Source organism: Choristoneura fumiferana, chromosome 24 (assembly GCF_025370935.1).
Source record: "Choristoneura fumiferana chromosome 24, NRCan_CFum_1, whole genome shotgun sequence".
In the NCBI taxonomy this organism is placed as follows: domain Eukaryota; kingdom Metazoa; phylum Arthropoda; class Insecta; order Lepidoptera; family Tortricidae; genus Choristoneura; species Choristoneura fumiferana.
The window spans coordinates 11,027,803-11,052,516 of record NC_133495.1 but is presented as its reverse complement, the minus strand read 5'-3'; the positions used below and the strand labels follow the sequence as shown (position 1 = coordinate 11,052,516).

Below are 24,714 nucleotides of genomic sequence, written 5' to 3'. Positions count from 1 at the left end.
TTAACTGACGTTAGCAATATTATTTGCCTCAATGACTATAAAATTTTCTATTCCGGGTACATACTGTAACTGAGATATTTTAAATTACCCATGGTTTTGCAATAACTACTACACTAGGCTATGGATTTGCATGGATGTTATTTATTTATTTAATTTTGTAATTTACCCTCCAAAAGGACGTCCACCAACGTGATGGACGGATGACCTGGTTAAAGTCACGACGTCCTATGGCTGATATGATGATGATAATGATGATGATGACACTCCAAAAGCGCCCGCTTCCAAATTCATTTATTTACGTTAGTCGCCCGTTTTAGGTCACCTTCTTACATGTATGTGCATATTGAACTCATTCGGTTCAGTAGTTTCAGAACAAATTGGCTGCCAGACAAAGACAGATCTTATAAGGGTTTAATTCTTTCTGTTGATGTAGGTACATAGCCCTAAAATATTTCGTCATCGTCACAAGCATCGAAAGTATAACTTAAGTTTACTTTGAAATTACGAAAAGGACAAACAGACACACTTTATCATTATGAATTTAAAGTGCGTTACAGTTCTAGTGCTATAAACAATATGCCCAAGTCATTATTCATGTAACTATCGAAGGTGACTTTGATCGAATAGCTTGCTTATCGCTAGACCCCGCTATCGGAGGTGCAATTTGGTTAATAAAGTCTTAGGGATGGGTAAAATTATTTTAAAATACTGACAAAACGTCGTTAATTTTTCTTTACCATAATGAGATAATGACAGTCTAAGACTTTCATTAAACGTGTTTATTTTGTAAAACGGGACTAATAAAAAAAAATCTGTAATTAAACTCAATATATCTTACTTCTATTCATTTTTAGAAATATGCCTCGTAATATTGTTACTATTTTTTTTATAAAAATATTTTAATGTCATATTTGACATATTTCTAAAATAAAAGAGCTAAGATATATTGGTTGAATTAAAGTTATTTTTTTTAATTAAAATTTTAATACATATTCATTTTATAATTATTCCTGTTTTATTCCTGCCATTATGGTAAAGAAAAATTATCGACATTTAGTTAGTATTTTAAAGTATTTCTTACCCATCCCTAAGACTTGACAGCTGCTACCATATTGCACCTCCGATAGCGGGGTCTACTTATCGTTAACCCACTGATATAGTACTTAGGAATATCAAGTACACTATGCAAGTATAAATAATCGTAGTATAACAAACAACACACATTACGCTTCGATAAATGGTGCAGTGAATATCGAAAGAAAGAACAAAATGACAGACAAAGTAATACTAGTAACAGGATCCAACCAAGGAATTGGATTCGCCATCGTAGAAGAACTACTCAAAAGAGGAGTCAAAACTGTTTATCTAGCAGCAAGAAACGAGCAGCGAGGTAAAGATGCAGTTGCAAAACTCAAAGCTAAAGGACTCAATCCCCATTATCATCAACTAGAGATCACTAATGAAGAAAGTGTAAAGGCATGTTCGGAATTCTTCAAAGCTAAACATGGAGGTTTGGATATTCTTATTAACAATGCAGCCATAATCACTGAAGATTGGAATAATACTACTTATGAAGATGCCAAAAAGGTCCTCAACACTAACTACTATGCCGTTCTAACCATGCAGAAATATTTCTTCCCTATCCTGAAGCCTAACGGTAGAGTGATCAACATATCCAGCGACTGTGGACACATTTCCAACCTGAAAAACAAAGAATGGATCGCCAGGCTCACCAAGAAGGACATAAAGAGGTCAGATGTTGATGCATTTGTAGAGTGGTTCCTAGATTCCGTTAAAAATGGTACGTTGAAAAGCGAAGACTTCTTCCAAGTCGAGTTACTTGCCTACAGGATTTCTAAGATAGCGCTAAGCGCGTTGACCATAGTCCAACAGAATGAGGTTGATAGAAACATAGCCGTAAACTCCATACACCCTGGTTTTGTACAAACAGGGATGACTAGTGGTAAGGGGATATTCACCATGGAGGAGTCCAGTAAAGCACCAGTTTATTTAGCTCTGGATGTGGACCAGTCTGTGAAAGGTCAGTATTTCTGGTACGACAAGGAGGCTAAAGACTGGTTCAACCCTGATCTACCCCTACATTGTGATTTCGAAGTAACTAAGCAATATATGTAAGATAGTTGAGGTAATTTATAGATAAGGTTAGTTATATATTTAGTTTTGCAATTTGACTGTATTTTTTCGTGTTCGTTATGAGTAAATAACTCAAAACTCAATTGATTATGACTATGAGCGAATTTAGAAAAATATTTTGCATTGGTATTGTGAGAGAAGGTATTATGGTTGGAAGAAAAAAGACCATCCCTAAGGAAGTTCTTTGATGTATTTTTAATTACTTATAATACATTTATGTTTATGTAAGCACGATTTTTTTTACGTTAGTACCATCAGCAAAATAAGTGGTCTATCAATTTTTAAACAAGTTCCTATCAAATGAATATGTCGCTAAATTCGAACTTTCAAGTTGACAGACACGTCTTTTGGCATTATTGTTTTATGACATGCAAACGATTATCAACTTTAGGGTGGTAGACCACATATTTGGCTGATGGTACAACACATTGACCCAAATTCAAACCCAGCTATTTTATTTCGTATAAGATTTAATTGTTTGAATTAAAACCAGATCTTTCTATTCCGCAACTTCTAATACCAACTGCATAGTTAAATAGCTTGAATACTCAACACATTCATTTTGTATTTGTGCAAAAAACAGATATGTATAGCACACACGCTTTATTCAATATTATTTCAATTTCAACACACAATGTTTCTTCTCAATATTTCAAAATAGTCAGAAATTTGTTTATACCACTCACGTCAGATGTGTATAATATACCAGTATGTAGTAGGTTAGGATGAATGAGCTAAACTCTCTGACTAAAGGCAATCAAGCTGCTATTTTTATAGTTAAAACTGATATTTCATAGCGGCTTTCACATAGACTGAGAATGATCGGGTTATTTCTAGTTCATTTAAACGTAGTCAAGGCAGAATGCATCCGATATGCGTACGTGATCTGCATGCCATGAGGAAAACCTAATTGACATAGATACCTACTTTATTATAGCGAATCGTGTTGAATCAATATATCTGCGAGCCGACGCATTTCAGTAATGTATGCATCGATTATCTAAAACAATAATGATATAATTTATGGAGGAGGTAAGTGCCTACTTTTGGACCAGCTGAATGTGACCCACGATGGAAACTTTCACAAAAAGTCATAGTTGTTCACGGAATATTTAGTTTATTTAAAATCGGATAGATGTCACTGGGATCGAATTAGATGGCGCTATCGTTTGGTTGCCTCAGATCCTATAAAAGGAAGAAGTTGTTTTTTGTTCAATATACTTTGCTACGAATGTAAACTGTATGGAGTTTCATTTCATGAACCCTATAGTGGACCTCTTCTTTTTGGATTGTACGGGCATTGTACAATAGTAACATCATTCTTCCGTGGGCAGGATTTTTTTATTTTAATATAGTCGACGTGAGTCGAAGTGTTTTACCAATTTTATGACAGTGGCCAAGTGCGAGTCGCACTGGCGCACCAAAGGTTCCGTACAATTTTGTAGGTATCCTAATGAATATCCAATTTTAGCTCGTGTCCTGAGCAAAATGTACGGAGTGTTGAGTTATTTTAAAAAGTTACTGACATACACATTAACCCCCTTATTCATAAAACTTAACAAGCCTATGTTAACTAACAAATGCTTTGTCCCTTTCTAACAAATACAAATGTCGAAGTGACAGATAAGGACAAACGAATTTTAGCGGCATTTTAACTAAAATAGGTTTGATTGTCGTTTATGAATAAGGGGGTTAAACTATAATTTCACTTTTTTTATTGGTTGTGCTATAAGAGCTGCCTTCATACCAAATTTGAAGCATTTCTTAATTTTCAGTTTTTATTAGCTTTACATTTTTTATAATGATTATAATAAGAGAGCAACTGACTTTTCCCTATTAAAAAAAATAAAAATTAAAAATAAAGGGAGCGAGTCACTTAAATGCTAGCCGTGTTGATAGCACGTCTCAATAGGTACTTACCTCGTTGTACCATATTTTATATCAACTCATTAACCGACGTTAGCAAGATTAATAATACAATGACTTTAACATGTCCTACTCCTAAATCATCATCATCCCAGCCTATATACGTCCCACTGCTGGGCACAGGCCTCCTCTCAGAACAAGAGGGCTTGGGCCATAGTTCCCACGCGGGCCCAGTGCGGATCGGGAACTTCACACGCACCATTGAATTGCTTCGCAGGTTTGTGCAGGTTTCCTCGCCATAGGCTGGGATGGGATGGAACCAAAATACGCCAGGCTTCTCGGCTACGCAATGTAAAGCGAAAAAGCGTGAGCGCTCGTCGCCTGGCCTTGAAGTGACTACACGCCATTCTAATAGCTTCTATCTACAACGAAACCCATACTTAGGGCCTTATTACAATCAAAAGCGAGGCGAGTTCGCAGCAAGTTTGCGAGCGCGCAACGATATCGCCGCGATCGCGCAGCGAGTTAACTGCGTATACTCTAGCACCGAAAACGCCCTATTATTATTGTACGAGAGTGTACAATATGGCGTTTTTGGCGCGATACCATAGTAAAATGGGTGAAGTAAGTTCACTACAAACAAAAGTAGATCGCGCGGCTTAAATGTGTGTGCGCCGGTTGGCGCCGGTACGCAGCCACCCGCCGTACGCACACGCTGATAATTTAAGGAGGATTAAGTTTTAGTTAGTCAAGGCTGCACTGTCGTCGGTGCAGTACGTTTTGATTTTAGCTCACTCGTCTTACGCTTGATCACCTTTTACGTTCGCGTACTCGTACTTAGGTATTTTTTTTGTATTAGGTATAGTTGTAAATTAGTAGTTTGTTTGTTTGTACACAATCGCCCTCGCCACTCCAGCGAATTTATAAATATTATTTTTAAATTTAGTGTAATAATAATAATAAAGCGGCATAGAATCTTGTTTGTCTAGACATAGATATAAGAAGATTTTAAGTTAACTTTCGTACTCAAATTATTTGCCGGTAGGTAATTAATCTAAAATAGACATCGACAACCCTAAGCGTCCGCGCCGGAGTAGGCAGTTAAGTCTCCTTAATGGTCGGAGTTTACATACTTCTCCTATTTTACTATGGCGATACACAGCTCGTGGCGAAATCGTTACGCGCTCACAGCGAACTCGCTGTGCGCTCGCCTCGCTTTCAACTCGCCCGCAAATCGCAGGTGTGACGCCTTAAACGAAACAACCCTCAAAGCTCTTTGGCGGGCCTTTTCATTGAAAAACCGGCCCAAAGGGATCAGACTGAAGCCAAGCAATAGTTTTCACAAGGGCCCGCAACCGGTTATTTCTCGGGTTCATTGAACCGGAAAATTGGAAAGCAAAGGGCCAAGACGAGTGGCTGTTAATGGTTGGTGTCTTTTGCAGGGAAAATCCGGATGTAGGAAAGCAGTTGGAATGTAAAACCACTGGCCTAATAACAGTCTTCGAAGACTATGTCGGTTAATTCAGTACCTATACCTATATATGGGAGCAGCGAGCAGTTATGCAAGTACTTTGTCATAAATTGTATATTTAGATAGAGGGACTTGACAAACGCACGCAGCAATGTTATTTACGAAAAAACCGGCCAAGAGCGTGTCGGACACGCCCAAAATAGGGTTCCGTAGCCTCTAAGGATTTCGTATTTTGTACGGAATATTCCAAGTTTAGGTATATTTTATACCTTAGGCTGCTATTTACTCATAAACTACTAATAATTCTCAAGCAAACTTAGCCGTTATAGTTTTCCTTGAAAGTTTGATATACTTACTACCATCCTGATTTTTCAAATTTTTCCACTCACCGGTTTAGATTTTAGAGGGGGGGACGCTCGATTTTAATGAAAATTTGCACTTTAAAGTTGAATATTTCGCAAACAAATCACTGAATCGAAAAATTGTTTTAGCAACCCCCTAATCCAACGATATCCCACACTATAGGGTTGGATGAGAAAAAAAAATCACCCCCACTTTACGTCTATGGGAGGTACCCTAAAAAAATTTTTTTTTGAATTTTTAGTTATACTTTTTTGTTGGCATAGTTTACTTATATATTCTTGCAAAATTACAGCTTTCTAGCATTGATAGTCCCTGAGCAAAGCCGCGGACGGACAGACAGACAGACAGACAGACATGGCGAAACTATAAGGGTTCCGTTTTTGCCATTTTGGCTCCGGAAAAACGAATTAATGTTTATTACCGTTTTTAAAGAAAATAAGCTGAAAATAAAGAATAATTATTGAAGTAGACACATTAACTTATATAAGAAGTGTTCTATATCACACAAAATTATTAATTTTCATTCAATTTATATGGAATAATCGAGAAAAACTAACAAAAATGCAACGTTGTCAGCTCAGCAGGTATAAACGCTCTTAACACCCAGGTAGCATCGTAAACGGTTGTGCTGCTCTGATGATGAAATCCGGTTATGTTCGAAACGCGTCAGCGACGTGTAGTGCTGGTGATAGTCGGGTTTGTGTGATCTGTATGTGTTCTTACAGCGTGAAGGTGGAGGAGCTGCATGAGCACACATTTGTTACATAGACGTACAAGGCGGCGGTGAGCAAAGAAAATGTATACCTACTAGTTCATAATCTACTAAGTTATTTAAATAGCCAGCCATTTCGGTATTAGTATAGCGTGCTATAGTAGTATGATGGAGGAGCTAAAAAAAAATTTGACGGAAAAGGAGGTCTCTCTAGCTGGTTATCACTCATATTTCTCTTTTTTTATGTCAAAGGAAGGTAAACGAGCAAATGGGTCACCTGATCGTAAGTGATAACCACTGCCCATGGACACCAGAGGGATTGCAGGTGCGTTACCAACCTAGAGGGCTAAGATAAATGCCTCTTGTGCCAGTAATTTCACCGGCTGTCTTACTCTCCTCACCGGAACACAACAGTGCAAGCGCTGCTGCTTGGCGGTAGGACTAACGAGTAAGCTGGTGGTAGCGATCCGGATGGACCCTGCACTAGGTCCTACCACCTGTAACTACCTTTGAATGTCTTGATTATTCTTAATAACTAATTATCTTAATTAATGGACACCAATAAACGAAAGACAGTTCCTCGGGGAAGCGTCTGTCTTAAGCCCGTTCTTGTGTTTCACTCCTTTACAGCGAGACTCTGTCAAAGCAACACTTATGTTATGATTGTTTTTTGGAGTCTTTTTGTATTTTTTATTTCAATTCCAAATTTGTTACTTTTACGGCCACACAGACGCCTAGATGGCGCTAGTGCTGCTGCTTAAGTAGCAAAGTAGAAATAAGCAACCTGAGATATGTAAGCATAGGAAAAATTCGTGTCTAGATTCCTGTCCAGCAGTGGTGTACGGTTATAGCACGCAGCACGGAATGCTGAGGACCTGGGTTCGATTCCCAGTGCTGGTCTATTTTTCTGGTTTTTCTGTGCATCCATGTCTCAGTTTGTACTTTCAACACTTTGTGTTACTTGCGTTATATAGCGCCATGGTCTATGGAGCTATACTCAGACAAATAGACTTTCTCTGTTATTATTTAGGATTTGACGTAAAAACTGTCTTTTTTGGTATCACTGCCGAATAAACGACACAATCCCGTCCCTGTATATTGAAATATTAAATTCCAAACGCAGCGTTCCCAACAATTGTGCTCGTCCATTGCTACTCTCAGCGATCCATGCGGGTTCAACCCACAAAGAGAGAGCTTTACGTGTTTGGAAGCTGGTGATTTTTGGAAGCCAGCCCAAACCGGTAGAATAACAGTTCCCTCGGGAACTGTGCTTTTTCCGGGATAAAAAGTAGCTGTTTATTTAAATATTTATTTACTCAAATAAAAAACAAAATAAGTACAGATTAAATAAAATAAAATAATAATAATATTAAGAAGACCTATATGTTACTATATAAAAATTATAAAGAGAAAACCCCGTCCAAAAGATCTGCCTATGGCAGAGTTCCCATGATGCTGGCCGCATTACCCCTTTGGACCGCAAGTGCGATCCGCTGGGATAAATACGTAGCAGGTCTTGGGTCCCCAGGGTGTCGACCAACCGGGAAGAAAGGGCCTTTATGAAACACTTCATATCGGCTGACCAAGGCCCTAGAGTCTCAACAGCAAGCGCCGCAAACTCGTAATCTTTTAATAAAGAGGAGTACTTGTGGCGCTTGAGGAGTTGGGCCTGATCAGCTAAGTAGCTTATGTCACTCTCTGGCCCATAAACTATCTCTAAGCCAAAAATCTCGTCGATATGTCTCTCCGTTTCGTCATGAAAGACGGACAAACATACAAACACACACACTTTCGCATTTGTAGTATCAGTAGGTATGATGTGTGTATGTTTTTAATTAGTTTTAAATGGCTCCATTGAAAAACAGCTTTGCAGCTTGTCGTTACATTATGCTGAGTGGGGCCCACTTTATACTACTTCACTTTTTTATAAAATATGACCTTCTACTCAAAAAAAGTGTTTTCTCATAAAAGTGTACTTAGTGAGTGGGGACAAGCAATTTCTTATCTCAAATCTCACGCGGTCGAAATTCCCTTTACATTCATAAGTGCTAGTTACGCCTAAATTGAATAAAGATATAATCGAAAATACAAACTGAAACATAGATGCACAGAAAAACTAGAAAAAGAGACCAGCGCTGGGAATCGAACCCAGGTCCTCAGCATTCCGTCCTATACCTCTACACCACCACTGGACAGGAGTACAGACACAAATTTCTCCTATGCACCACATATCTTAGCTTATATGTTTTCTTATTTTGTCACTTGAGCACTGTTTCTGGTCTTTAGCTTTTTTCTTGTTTTTCTGTGCATCTATGTTTCAGTTTGTATTTTCGTTATGGATTTTACGAGATGAGCGTAAAAGTAACAAAATTTGGAGTTGAAATAAAAATACAAAAAGACTCCAAAAACCAATCTAATTTGAATAGGTATTTCCAAATAGTAGCCATTCTACGCTTTCAAATAATATCATGTGAAAAATATCTCTCCGCCGTAGCATTCCATCCCGGCGGGATTATTCCAATAATTTAACTAAGACCTCTCGCAGTATACGAGTATACTGTTACTAAACAACAATGCTACGTTTCTCGACGCTGTTATAGCTTGTAGATACAAAAACTTTTCTACAATTTTAACTTTATACATAAAGTCACCATTATCAGCCGTAAGTCGTCCACATCTTTAATAATACGGTATTTGACAACTCCTGATTTTGCCGTATCTTAATATTATTATGAAAATATAGATATACAGATAGTTTTTAGCGAAGAGAAAATTTAAATCGGTTGAAAATTGGATTTATAGTGATTTTTTGAAAAATCTATATACCTGTCTCTTTCTCAAACGCTTTTCTCTATGCAGCAAGTATGGCGGTACTGGCGTGTGACGTCACATGCCAGTATGTCTTTCTCTGTCTAATCTTGAATTTCAAACCTTCATAACTTTGTTATTTGTAAACGTAGTTTAAAAATTGTTTCTCTATTCGATAACAGGCATTGTGTAGTTTTAATTTATAAAACATATACGAAATAGTCAAATACCGTATTGGGGAGGTTTACAAAGGAGTGAAGGCGCCCATACTATTTTCCAAATAAAATGAGGGCATTTGAGATTTTGGTATTTTACTGATTCTAATTGTGTTTATTCGTCGGAATTTGAAAAAAAAAATCCTATCTCTATATTGTGGGTTTTGTGGAGGCCCCGGGCTGTTGCCCCGATTGCCCTCCCTTAAATCCGGCCCTGCAGCCGTGGTTGCTATAGGACCATCAATTAGTGTGTAAATGTTCAAATTAATAATAAATGTCTATCGCATAGCCTACAAAAAGTAGCAAAGTTTGCGGCTGGTGTACACGGTGATTTTTAATCGGTGATCAGGAGTTGAAAAATATTAATCCCATGACAAAATGGAATTTAATAGATGAGGTCGACGTTTTGTTTCATGTAACTGCGACTTAAATGTGGTCGCCACGGAATACTAACCTAGAAAAAAAATGAGTTTCTAATCACCGATTAAAAATTATTGTGTATGAAAATTACAAAGACGGTTAATTTTAAAGCTCTCCTGTAAAATTAGCCATTAGCCATTGTTGGTTCCTCCTCATTTCATAATCATCGACGATTTCATTTGTAGGGCAGCTGTTTCAAGATCTCCTTGTAATATGGCGAGCAAAATGTCTGGCAGTCTGTCACACGGTATTCCTTTGGAGAAGAATATCTTCAGGCACAAGGTTTAAGACAAACAAATTGTTGGGAAAAAATGAAATTTATTACGCAAGCCCCTTTGCGGCATCCTCTATTTGTAAGGCCGCGAGCCGTTTCAAAGGCTGTTTTATTGGGTTACCAAAATAGGCGATAACAAGGAACCTTTGCAAGGAACAGAAGAGAAATATGGATCTCTAGATTCAAAAGAGTCAGATCCTTCGAATTGACACTATGAACTACGACAGCGCCACTATTATTGTATTTCAATCCAATTTATGAAAAGTGTAAACAAAGACGCCATTAACCCGACCACAGACATTTAGTGACGTGAAAACCTAGCACCTAATGCAAAATAATTAATCTGTTCAATAAATCGATTAATTTATTAACTGAATAGATCAAAGTATTTTTGTCTATTTTATTATTTATAATACTTGATTTAATTCCAAAGACTGTTTATTCAATTATAAACGCAGTAAGTATTTTTTAATTTTAAGGTAAGTAAATAAAAATCGCTTATTTTTTACACCATCTCTACGCAAGTCTATGCTACTACAGATTATACGACACATGTTTCATTCAAGAAATAACGCCAGATTTTGACGAAGATTTTTCAAATGAAAATTAAATATTGAAACTAAGTGAATTTTGATGAAAAAAGTAATAAGACGGTCTAGTTAAAAGACAAGTTTTATAGACTCATGATATTATACAATTCTAGACGATGCTGGCAATTACATTAACATTGTTGTTTTCAGTCAAAAATTAACTCGATTGTCACGGAAACGGGTGGCACGTACAATCAACCGTGAATTTCTTTTTACGGCACACGTACTCGTACACACACAAAAATCACGCCTGTATTCCCAAATGGGGTAGGCAGAGCACACGAAACGTTACCGCTTCGGAGCCACTTTTAGCAATTTTAGGTTTTAAGATTGACAAAAACGGTACAATAGTGACAGGTTGCTAGCCTGTCGCCTACGGTATACCTTAACCTATATCCTCAGTCGCCTCTTACGACATCCACGGAAGAAATGGAGAGGCGTAATTCTAACCCGACACCACACGGGGGTATTTTTACGGCATTGTCCACTAATTTAGTTGTTTTTGCTTCTACCATACTTTTAGAAATCTGTAGATTTTGCAGTCACTTATGTATTTCTGTTAGTGTTTTTAAAATTTATAACAACACATTTTGTTATGACCATATGGTAAAAGTCCGTGTGCTCGACACGCTAATGCCCAATAGACGACACCCTGCTGTCATCTCTATTGCTAATGACATAAGATTAAAGATGCCAACTATTGGGACAGTGACGAGCACTAGTACGTTTACCTTATTTATTTTGAGAACGATAAATTTTTGATTTGACTGAAGCAGAGGACGTGGTGGCCTAGTGGTTTGAAAAAGCCGTGGTGGCGTGGTTTGACCTATCGCCTCTCAAGCAGAGGGTCGTGGGTTCAAACCCGGCTCGCACCTCTGAGTTTTTCGAAATTCAAGCTTTGCGGTGAAGGAAAACATCGTGAGGAAACCTGCACAACCTGCGAAGCAATTCAATGGTGCGTGTGAAGTTCCCAATCCGCATTGGGCCCGCGTGGGAACTATGGCCCTGTGCCCAGCAGTGGGACGTGTATAGGCTGGGATGATGATGAGAGGACGTGGGATCAAAATCAGACACACTTCTGTGTTTTTCGATTTATTTTCCGAAGTTCAAAAATTTGAGAACATCAATAAGGGCAGCAGCAGCAGCAGAAATGGCAGAAACTGCCAAAGCAGGAAAATACAGTGGTCTCGGTGCCGAATATGATTTGTACCTTTCGGCGTCGAGACCCTTGGTCCGTGGGGCCCTGGCGCTCTGAGTCTCTTCAAAGATCTATCAAAGAGCCTCAGAGATACCACAGGAGACCGAAGAGCTGGCAGTTTCCTCGCTCAACGCATCAGTCTTGCGATCCAGCGGGGAAATGCTGCCAGCATCTTTGGTACCATGCCGCAGGGTCCATTTTTAGATTTATTATAGTTTTAGCTTATTTAATTTTATTGTACCTAACATACCTTTTTTATGTTTATGTAATATATAATTTCGCAAATTATCTAATAAATGAATGGTGTACAAAAAATTTTTGAAAAGTATTTATTTCTACGGAAAATAACATACAGCGTCCTTTCTTGACTGATGTACTTTTCAAAACTTATTAATGTCTCTAAAACTCTCCAAACAAGATTATTTCACTGCTGAAGGCATTAAATCTGAATTTCGAGTTCATTGGACTTTACCTTAACCAAGTTAGCGGTATCCCCAGAGTACAGCAGACAGCGGATTCACTTTGCACCTAATTTGTATGAGACTAATTGAAATTCAACTCTTGAGTTAAGGTAACGGCTGCGCTGGGCCTCTTTAAGCTGTTTGCAAAGTTTAACAAGGGCTAAGTTCAAGGGTAAAAGTAATTTTCAAATTACTTAATAAGCCTTTTTTATTAGAGAGTAAAAGGCAGAAGTTTTTTTTCAGTGTTAAAAACTTGGATTATTAGTATACAACACAACTGCATTAAAGCCGTTCAGTTAGCACGCAGCGCGCATCAAAACTGTAAGCCGACTGTACACTACGAGTAACTGCAAGAAAATTGCATCTACATCATCTTGCAGTTAAAATAGTTACTCTTTGATTGCATTCCAAAATCCGAATATTAATTCCGAAAAACTCAGAAGTGCGAGCCAGGGATTTGAACCCACGATCCTTTGCTTGAGAGCCCACATGTCAAACCACTAAGCTACAGCGTCTTTTTTTTTATTTTTATTCGATCTGGTAGTTAAAATTGAAATTCCAGGATTTTACAAAATTCCCCTGGGAATTCCCAAAATTTATATCGTGGTCTTCATTAAGGTTGTGTTAAGAATGTCCAAAATTTCAAGACTAAACCCAGCGGTTTTTATTTAGAGATTTTGTCCCTTTACCGTGGAAATATCGGGATAAAAAGTATTCTATGTTTTAATCCAGGTTATAAACTAACTTTTTGCCAAATATCATCCAAATTCGTCCAACCGTTTTAGCCTGAAGAAGTAACAAACATACTCACTCACAAACTTTCGCATTTATAATATTAGGATTTCAGTATAATACCATCTTATTATTGACTCTTCTGTTTCCAAAGTTTACGACCGTCCTTACGTTATACATTTCGTAATTCTCGATTTACTGACTTCCCCTCGTTTGTGGGGGTTAAAGCAGCTCTATGGAGGTTTCGAATCAGTTCTTGTTTGCGTTGTGTTCGTATCTATACAGTCAGTTGTAAAGGCCGACAGAGAAAGGGATTGGAAAGGGCGTTATAAAAAACCTGACGCGAGGGCAACACTTCTACGTTTTATATTGCAACATTCTTTATACTACTACATAGATGAGAGTGTGTGTACTGGTAACACTACTATACGATACCTACCAGTCATATTGACCTATGAAAAATACTTTTATACATTGTGAATTATTTTCCTTTCAAGGCTATGGATAATTATGATTGGTTTTTTGGAGTCTTTTTGTATTTTTTATTTCAACTCCAAATTTGTTACTTTTAAGGGTATCCCGTGAAACCATATCGAAAATACAAACTGAGACATGGATGCACAGAAAAACCAGAAAAAGAGACCAGCGCTGGGAATCGAACCCAGGTCCTCAGCAATCCGTGCTGCGTGCTATAACCCCTACACCACCGCTGGACAGGAATCTAGACACGAATTTTTCCTATGCATACATATCTCAGGTTGCTTATTTTCTACTACGCTACTTATGCAGCAGCACTAGCGACATCTATGTTCCGTTCTCATCGAGAGACGTCACACTCTTTCGGAACCAACCGCTCACCCAGACAAGAGATGTCGCTACTAAGCAATCAAATTATGATTGTTTTTTGGAGTCTTTTTGTATTTTTTATTTCAACTCCAAATTTGTTACTTTTACGGGTATCCCGTGAAACCATATCGAAAATACAAACTGAGACATGGATGCACAGAAAAATCAGAAAAAGAGACCAGAGGTGTTCATTAGCCCTTATTTGTTTTTACCTGGTATAGTTACATTTTGTCTACCAGTCGAAAATATTACTCAAATGGTAATTAAAGCACGCGCTTTTTAACGGCCAACTCTTCTTTCTTTTTCTTTCTTTCAAAAACACACTGGTACCATTGTGTCTTGATTGATATTTATTCGGGCATAATTTCAAAAATCAGCTACCGCGCTTTGTCCAATCTTGAATTGTTGTTTCGATTTCCATTTCTCCTTTGTATCCTTGATTATTATACTTGTTTTGTATCTCCATTTCGCTGCTTCATTTACGCAACAGTCCCCTCCGTGTTTTATTGAAATTCCATTCATAGCGTTATCTTGAGACGATAAGCGACGCCATTTTGTGTTCAGATCGAGATCTAATTTTAAATTAAAGATGGAACTCCTTGAAATTACGAAGTCTTTGGGGAATATGAAACAAAACACTGTTTTTATTCTTGATTCCTTTTAACGTATATGAGTTGCACAAATAACCTGATAAACGCCTCTTTATTTTCACGGCAAGTAATCTAGTCCTGGTCCAATCTCAGCCAGCTTTCTAGCTTGTTGTCTAACTCGTTGACCTAAAGGGAAATTACATTTTCCATTAATTACGATCGCTTACCATCATGTGACCCTCTTGCTTATTGTCATAAAATGCAATATAACAACACAATAGCGTCACTAACTGCTAACATCAATGTGAATTACAATCACTCTTATTATAACGGTTAAATTTAAAATCTTGTTTATTTTTTTTATTTTTAGCATGCAAAGTCGAAGGCGACAGCTAATAAATTAAATTATATATTAATGCGCTTGCATTTGTCTGCCGTCAACAAAACCAAAGCACTCAAATACCCTAATTAAATGCCACTCTTCATAAAAATTTTTTACAACTCCGGACTAGGGGGTTTATGGGGAATAGGGGGAATGAGGGGAATTGGGGTGGCGCTGTTTGTCGAGGGTATTGAAAGAAATAGCCATAATACAAATATGATGATGAATTTTTATGTTCGCGAGAGATTTGTATGGCTGAAAATAACGTAGGATACGAAAAAAGACTGTATAGAGCAATAAACTTATATAAAATGATATTGTAACGGATGTCTCACGTCTTAAATCGAGTTTAGCTCGACTGTTCCGGAGTATTTTGTAGCCCTTCTTCACAGGAGCACGCGACTCGGCGGCCGCCGCAACACGCGCACACCCCGAAGCTCCTGCTCTTGTGAAGAAGGGCTAAGAAATAGCCCGAAACATGTCGAGCTAAACTCGATTTAAGACGTGAGTTATCCGTTACGATATCATTTAACATAAGTGTCTCACGGTAGTTTCATGAGCAATAAACTTTTTTATTTTTTTGGAATTAAAAATGAGGTGCTAAAAATTGCCGGGTTTTGGAAAAAATGATTTTTAATACTCACTGATTGATTAATTAAATTCCCGTTCACGGGTATTTTCAATAAAAACGTACCTAGCAACGTCATAGTTAAGGAAAAGTTAAATATTGTCAGTTTTGTGACGTTTTATTCCATATTAACTGTAGGGGAAAATCGTCACAAAACTGTCAACTTAACTTTACGCCGTTGCTACGTTGTACATGTTTTAATGAAAATGCCCTCACACTACAGTATATACTAACTAAAAAACTAGGGACACGTAACTCTCTAGCTCTTATAGCTTGTTTGTGTTCAATATTATTCTAACTTGGGGGGTTTAAAAATGTTTGCCTTGAGAGAGTGTTATGTTTCTTACGGCCCGGTACCAGACAAACGCGATTGGCGAAGCAGCGAGCGCTTTCTGTATTCAAATACAAAATACAAAATCATTTATATAAAAAAAATAGGTAATTACAGTACAGAGTACATGGGGTGTAAAAAAAAAGAGTTGTTGCTCTATGTTGCGACGTAAGGCATACAAATCGTAGACTTAGTCAATGAAGCTCCCACATACATGATAACCTTGCATTAACTAATTAATGATTATAATAGAAGCCGTGGTGGCCTAGTGGTTTGACCTATCGCCTCTCAAACAGAGGGTCGTGGGTTCAAACCCCGGCTCGCACCTCTGAGTTTTCGAAATTCATGTGCGGAATTACATTTGAAATTTACCACGAGCTTTGCGGTGAAGGAAAACATCGTGAGGAAACCTGCACAAACCTGCGAAGCAATTCAATGGTGCGTGTGAAGTTCCCAATCCGCACTGGGCCCGCGTGGGAACTATGGCCCAAGCCCTCTTGTTCTGAGAGGAGGCCTGTGCCCAGCAGTGGGACGTATATAGGCTGGGATGATGATGATGATGATGTGTAGTAAGCTTTTTTAACCAGATAGCTGCTCGTATAATTTACTCTTCAATTCATTAAAATGTTCTATTTCCATTATTTCATTCGGTACTTTATTATAGATTCTGGGAGCCATTCCGAGTATTATTATTGCTAAATATTGCGGTATGAGAAGGTCCCTAATTTTATTCTTGAGGCGTAAGCTATTAAAACTATGAAATAGGTGCAGATTTGATCCAACAAAAATTATAATTTCGTAAATATACAGACAAGGAAAAGTTAAAATACGTAATTTTTAACAATATGGTTTACATGATTAAAATTGTGGACTAATGTATCTTTTTTGCGCTCGTTCATCGCGGATGCTCTTAGGTGACCGCTGTGCATTGTGCGTCTAAGAATTTTTTTTTTTCACATAAAACTGACCGTGCTTGACCTCTATCTCACCTGATGTTAAGTGCAGATGAGGCCAAAGGTGTATCTCACCGGTTCAGTAACATAAATAAATAAATAAATATCACGGGACAATTCACACCAATCGACCTAGTCCCAAAGTAAGCTTAGCAAAGCTTGTGTTATGGGTACTAAGCAACGGATAAATATAATTATAAAGATAGATACATACTTAAATACATATTAAACACCCAAGACCCGAGAACAAACATTCGTATTATTCATACAAATATCTGCCCCGACACGGGAATCGAACCCGGGACCTCAAGCACATCTTATCTTATCACACTTGCGATTTGCGAGCGAGTTAAAAGCTTGCAAGCGCGCAGCAAGTTCGCTCTTAAATCACAAGCGAGATAAGGCCCTAAAGCCGATACGTCGATAAGCCAAAGGCTACTAGAAACATAGGGAAGCTTTAAGTTCCATCTTACAGATTGGCTTAAACCAAAAAGTCGTTTCTGGGAAATTGCATACTTTTTTATAATAAAATTCCAAAAAATATTATAAATGAAACAGATACAAAATTGAGATCTATTATCAAGAAGAAATTAATATTTAAGGCGTATTACAAAGTTAATGATTATATCATGGACAGGGATATTCGGAAATAATTCCGATCCGCATTAGCGATCCCTTCAAATAGCGAACCTACTGTGTTAAAAATAAAGTTGTGTTGAATACTTGTGATGTATAGATAACATTTAATAATATTGTAAATCTGTTTAAAAAATATATACCTCGTTGTGTTTCTTGCCGGATTTTTCTCAACAGAGGTTTTTCCGAACCTGTGGTAGATTTTTTGACATTCATAAGTTTAAGCTTGTTATAGCCTAAATTGAATAAAGATATTTTGACTTTGACTTTGAAAGCTCGTGGTAAATTTAAAATGTAATCAATCAAATCAATCATTTATTCGCTAAAAGGCCGCCAAGGTTTTCTTTCTCCTACAAAAGACAATGTACTTAATAATGTAGGTACTAAAAGCAGCTTTATTATGCGCTACTCTGAGTGTCATTTACGTGTAATAAAGGCTATGAAAAGCTAAGGCAGGTCGTTGACCGGGCCACAGTCTGGACGTGATGTCTAGTAATATCTAGAATTCCTAGCACACCTGTTTATGAGACTCTGAAATATTATCAAAGTCTACTTTTATTGTTCAAACATCTAAGACATTCTAAGAAAAGGATTTTTTTGCATTTGTTTGGTTGCTTCTTTAGTTTTATGCCGAAAATAAGTTTCTCAAATGATCCATTTCATAAGCCGTGGTGACCTAGTGGTTTGTGGGTTCAAACCCCGGCTCGCACCTCTGAGTTTTTCGAAATTCATGTGCGAAATTACATTTGAAATTTACCAAGAGCTTTACGGTGAAGGAAAACATCGTGCACACACCTGAGAAGTAATTCCATTGAATTACCACCATACCATTGTATGTGTGAAGTTCCCAATCCGTACTGGGCCCGCGTGGGAACTACGGCCCAAGCCCTCTCATTCTGGGAGGAGGCCTGTGCCCAGCAGTGGGACGTAAATAGGCAGGGATGATGATGTTGATGATCCATTTCCTAGCCGTTTCTTATGGATAAGTAGGTACTTCTGGCTTGTTATGAGACTAACCCATGGGGTTTTACTCTGGGATAAGTATAGTCTTGAAATATGATACAGTTTCAGAAAAAAATCGTTCGTCCATTTGAAACAGTTGAGAAATGACGAATCACTCAGAAAAACATTTTCGGCGAAAAATTCAAGAATCCTCCCCTTTTCATTGCCTTTGATATTTATACGAGTTTTTCAGTGAAGGAAAACTCAATGGGAAAGCAAATCCAAAGATGCAATGGTGTGTTTGAAGTTTTCATTGCGCATTAGGCCCGCATGGAAACTGCATAACCAAAGCGTCTCATCCTGACAGGCCTGGCTCTATGTTACGAAGTGCAAAATTTTAATAAAATTATTAATTTATAAAATTAAAAATTTTAAAAGTTTAATATGAGAGTGATAGGGACGGTACGATACGAACTTCGATTTTCGAATTTCGTAGTGGCCCTCTGGCATTTAGCAATGGAACGGACGTATTTGGGCCAGCGATGTCAGTTCTGTGAACTCTGGACTGCCTATTAAAATTGAGTGGGTAAGCAAGAGATGGCTCCATTGAACATTGAACCAAATCAGTTCATGTACCCTGCTGGAGCGAGACGTTATTCGAAACACTCAGATTTTTGATGCCGAAGACATTAAAAACAAACGACCAAGTGCGAGTCGGACTCGCGCACGAAGGGTTCCGTATCATCTATACAACATTCATTAGAAATAAGCAAAAAACGGCAAAAAAATCACGTTTGTTCACGAGTCACGAGTAGACGAAGTAGACTGAAGTGTGGGGTGTCAAGTCTGCCTAGCAGCGCGAGTTCTTCGAACTACCCGCACTTGATCACTAATAGTGCCGGCACTCGTATCACGAACTACCCGCACTTGGTCACTTTTATTAGTCACCCTATCACACCGACACACAACACTAACAACGTCCGATCGTCCCTCCCTTGACTATGAGTGAGAATCACGAAAGTTTAAAACGTAAATAAAGACATAAGCGCGAGCATTTGTTATATTTTTGAGCTAGCATAGGCTAGCATACCATAGACAGTGCCATCTGTTATCAAGCAGATATAACTAATATAGTTCAGCTACTCGGCCAGAGATGGCGCCACGAAACAACAAATTGAAATATGCCGCTTATATATAAAACATCTTTTGGGCAGGTCGCTATAAATATCATACCTGATAGCCAGGTGCCATTGAACGGTTTGTAGTGTTCCTGCAGCACCTCGTGTAGGGTCGGTCTGCGCCCGCGCACGCGGCCCCCGTCCCCCGCGGGCGTGAGGAGCGCGATGCTGAAGACTATCAGACCCAGCACCGCGGCGATAACCAGCAGAGCTATAAGGATGCCGCGCCAGTTGCGCTGCGTGGGAGTCGATGCCGCCAACTCCTGGAAGAGAAGGAGGGGTTAGTTTATGTGGGAGTTGCGCTTCTATTACGTTAACGTAGGTATCGTTACATATTATGTTTAGTTTAAGTTTTGTAAGTAAAGGATCCCTATTCTTTTCCTGTAATTTTATACTATAGTTTTAAGTATTTTATTTCGAAAAAAATTACTTTCTGCCAAGTTTCTTGCTGCGCATTCTTCTTGGCAATGATGGTCTTTCCGAAAGCGCTGGTAGTTTAAAAAGTGACGTATAAAAGTGTACATTGCGGCCCATTTACTGAATATTATTTGGATTTTGAAATTACAGAAATGGAACAGAGTGGACACCGTGTTGTCACCAGCACCAATATCTAACACTACAAAGCGTGCATAAAATATCGAATACGACTCAATTTCTACGGCCGATATGAAGTGTCAGATATTTTTGCCCTTTGCAGGTTTGTGCTGTGCAGGCTGTGATAAACAAGTGTATTTTCACACATGAGCAATTGTACGAGTCTGGGTTTGAATCCACGATGTTTTGCTTGACAGGCCATAGGTATAACCATTAGACTGCCACAACTTCTCTGTGCATTACTATAAAACTACAGCTCTTCAATTCTCGATTAAGTATTTGACATTAATAAAGACTAAAGAGCTGTAACTGCCTTGTCTACTATTTACCTGACTGAAAGGAGAGGTTTTGTTTTTAAAATACTTGGATTTTTTGCCATTTTTTGTCCCAAATCAGCAGACTGTCGGCTTTACGATGAGCTCTGATCCTTAGGGTATATAATGTACTCTGTGCTTAGGGCTATCATACGAGTACCTATGTACGAACAACTGTAACCCAAACTACAACAACAAACAAACCCCGTAACATTATGCTGAGTGGGGTCCACTTTATACTATTCGATGTTGTTTTTTTTTTCCCATCTAATGTATTTTATGTGTATCGATAAATGTTTTCTCTCTCTCTCTCTCTCTCTCTCTCTCTCTAATGAAAATCTTACAGGGATTGGTCGTGGCGTCAATAAATTGCGATCTCTGGGGAGCAGTAGTGGGTTAGAAGTTCGGATTTTTCCTATAATTGATCAATAGTCCATCGGGGACGATTAGTAAGAAAATGGGCGAAGGCGGTGAATTATATCCATCGTTTGTGGGCGAATTCCAAGTTTCGGCGTAGGGTACTTGTGGGAAAAAACGCTAGAAAGCAGTATTTATGTCATCCGGTCCAGTCAAATTAGCGATCAATCTTGTAATGAGAGATAATAAAGAAACTTTGAACACCGCTTTTTTTTTAACGCGCCCGTCGACATTTTTTTTTATTCGACTGGATGACAAACGAGCAAGTGGATCTCCTGATGGTAAGAGAGATCACCACCGCCCATAGACACCTGCAACACCAGGGGGATTGCAGATGCGTTGCCAATCTAGAGGCCTAAGATGGGATACCTCAAGTACCAGTAATTTCACCGGTTGTCTTACTCTCCACGCTGAAACACAACAGTGCAAACACTGCTGCTTCACGGCAGGATTAGTGACGTGCGTTTTTATCGATACAAACGCGGTATGCGCGTTAATTCTAAGTTTGCTCTACGGAAAGAAAAACGCGCTGTCAATGCGAGATTCTAGAACGCGCGCGTCCACAGCCCAATTAAAAAAAAACTGAATTTTTGTATACACTTTCATTTTGGCATTCTAAAAGTTGTCTCAAAAGTCTCATAAAATCTCGTGCCTACGTCCTAAGTTATTCAAGGTCAAAAGCCTTTCAAAAACAAAAAAAAAAACATTTTTTCTAGATCATCTCGGTTTTATTGCTTTAGTTGGATTATTCGACGCTCATGCCATTATTGTTTCTTCCTAGTCGCGATTCTGCACAATATGGATTCCACACATTTGCTTTTGATCACATTCCTTATTCTTCGCAGTCATTAGTTTTATACAATCCGGTTTCTTCCTAGTCGCGATTCTGCACAATATGGATTCCACACAGTTGCTTTTGATCACATTCTTTATTCTTTAATATGGTACGCATTTTTTTCATTACCATTTTTTCTGGGTAACTGAATAATTATAATTAAGATTACGTTTGCTTTTGAGGAGTAAAGGTACAATTAATGAGTAATGAAAATGTATCACCATTCTCGTCATTACAGTCATATTCACTCACACCACATTCACTCTAGCATAAACGGTAATGAATATTAAAGAATGGTTATGAAATATTTCATTACCGTTATTAAATATTAATCTATGTTTTTTCCGTGTGTGTAAATTAACCATGGGTTATTATCATAAAATCTTACCAATTCTTCTACACTTTGCACCCTTTGCCTCATTTACAGATATCAACATGCCTAAACAAAAGAAAACTCATGAGGAAAAGTTACATGAACTAATTAAACTAATGACTGCGAAGAATAAGGAATGTCATCAAAAGCAAATGTGTGGAATCCATATTGTGCAGAATCGCGACTAGGAAGAAACCGGATTGTATAAAACTAATGACTGCGAAGAATAAGGAATGTGATCAAAAGCAACTGTGTGGAATCCATATTGTGCAGAATCGCGACTAGGAAGAAACCGGATTGTATAAAACTACTGACTGCGAAGAATAAGGAATGTGATCAAAAGCAACTGTGTGGAATCCATATTGTGCAGAATCGCGACTAGGAAGAAACCGGATTGTATAAAACTACTGACTGCGAAGAATAAGGAATGTGATCAAAAGCAACTGTGTGGAATCCATATTGTGCAGAATCGCGACTAGGAAGAAACCGGATTGTATAAAACTACTGACTGCGAAGAATAAGGAATGTCATCAAAAGCAAATGTGTGGAATCCATATTGTGCAGAATCGCGACTAGGAAGAAACAATAATGGCATGAGCGTCGAATAATCCCTTTAGTTTAATAATGTTAGCATCTATTATAAAATTGTGGAATGTAAAATTTAATGCGCTCAACCATTTTTGAGATACACGACGGTAAGCGGGCAACGATTCTCAGCGTATTTTCTTGAAAAGCCCAAGTACATAATACGTATATAGGTCGCGTGAGAGCAAACTAATTGCTTATGTCATCGATATTTGGAATAGTTATTTCATAATACTTAGACTTTTTATATCGGGTGACTCTCCTACTCAGCTCCCTCCCACATTATGTAAACAAACTCCTCATATCAGTGCTGCAGTGAGGCCTCACCAATAAGCCTACGTAGCCCTTACATTTGATGTCCAAATCATTTCATATGCTCTGAGTTCATTTCTGAACTGCGGCCTCAAGGGTCTCGAAAGCCCTTATGTGGCTAGGGTGCTTTGTTAACGACGCACCTCTGAAGAGGTTGAAGAGGCTAAAGAGGTAGAGGTGTCCTTGAACGGGTTGCCATTGTGTTGACATTATTGCCGGACTGGGATTTTGTGAAATTCTCCCAGATGTTGAGGAACGTCTAGGATTTTTTACAAGCTTTTATTTAGTTTCACTTGTCCCGTTGTGTGTCTGTCTGTCTCTCTGTCTGTCTGTCTGTAATCAAAATTTTCGATCATAAATTCATTTATTTCAGGCAACTTGGCCCGTACAATAAATACCTTACAGACTAACATACATATTTATAATTAAAAATATTTAAAAACTAATTTGGTGACAAAACGGCGTGACCCCGTTAGCGCATCACAAACTCAACTGAAAGAACATGTAAGTAAACTCCTCTACAAAATCAATAAAAAATCAAATAAATTAGAACTTTGAACTCTGTTTCTTCTAAGTATTAAATTTGGACGCACATTGCTCGATGAATTTGTTCATTTTGGAACGGAATTATGAATGGCAGTTCCATTTAGCTTTAAGCTTTTTAAATGGAGCTTTAATGTTTACAAGTAAAACAAACTTTATTACAAAGAAGTAAGGGTTGGTTTGCAGGTATCTACTCTAGATTTTCAAACTATCACAAAGTATTAAATACTCACTGTAAAAGGTTTTAAAAAATACTTTTTCAATTTAGAAAGGTATGAAAATATTGTAAAAGATACATTGAAACTAATAAAAAATTTATCTGTAACTATCAACGATCTTTAAAGTATGTATAATACAATCGATGCTACTTTCGAGTCCGACAAACTACTCAAATACTATCAATACTATCGATCTCTCAACGTATATTTTATGTATCTTATGTATGTACGATAAAGAGTTATGACTACAACTATATTTTCAAGCTTTGAGTTATTTAATTAAGGGAACAAATTCTAAAAACCAATAAATATGTTTCTATGTATGTACTCGTATAGCCCGGTTGAGTTCTTTGACGACAAAAACGAATGAGTTCGTTGACAGAAGACTGGTGGCTTTCACAGTTCATAATGTAATATTACAACTCAAAATGTGGCTCACGAGTGTGCATATACCTATTTGTTTATTTGTTTCAAGTATAATTAAGTACATTCCTATTAGAATAAGCGCCCTCTGTTATTTGTATTGGTATACCTAGTTTGTAGTTTTCCATCCTCACGCCTTTAATGTGACATGCAATAAACAATTTTGAATTTGATTTTGGACACCACGTACATCGGAATTTTGACATTCATTAATTGATTTCATTAATTCCCCTTCTTTGCAATCAGTTCTTCATTTAGCTGTGTGTATAAAATCATTCACTTCAACTCTCGTGGCATCACCTATAAAATATATGTATGTTTTTAAGTAAAGCGTAACGTTAAAAACAACG

General features: G+C 37.8%; 2 protein-coding genes across 10 annotated transcripts in view; one reads left to right on the top strand and one right to left on the bottom strand.

Moving 5' to 3' along the window:
* LOC141441617 (inactive dipeptidyl peptidase 10) overlaps nt 1-24,714 on the bottom strand; it is a 734,138-nt gene that overhangs the window by 153,535 nt on the left and 555,889 nt on the right. For all 9 annotated transcript variants that reach the window (XM_074106408.1, XM_074106406.1, XM_074106407.1 and 6 more), the window contains one exon: nt 19,806-20,013. In XM_074106408.1, coding sequence (XP_073962509.1) covers nt 19,806-20,013 — 208 coding nt within the window. The remainder of the gene's footprint in view (nt 1-19,805; nt 20,014-24,714) is intronic.
* Nucleotides 1,184-3,474, top strand: LOC141441508 (carbonyl reductase [NADPH] 3-like). The gene has a single exon (XM_074106269.1). The coding sequence runs from the start codon at nt 1,270-1,272 to the stop codon at nt 2,134-2,136; it is 867 nt and encodes a 288-aa protein (XP_073962370.1). The 5' UTR covers nt 1,184-1,269; the 3' UTR covers nt 2,137-3,474.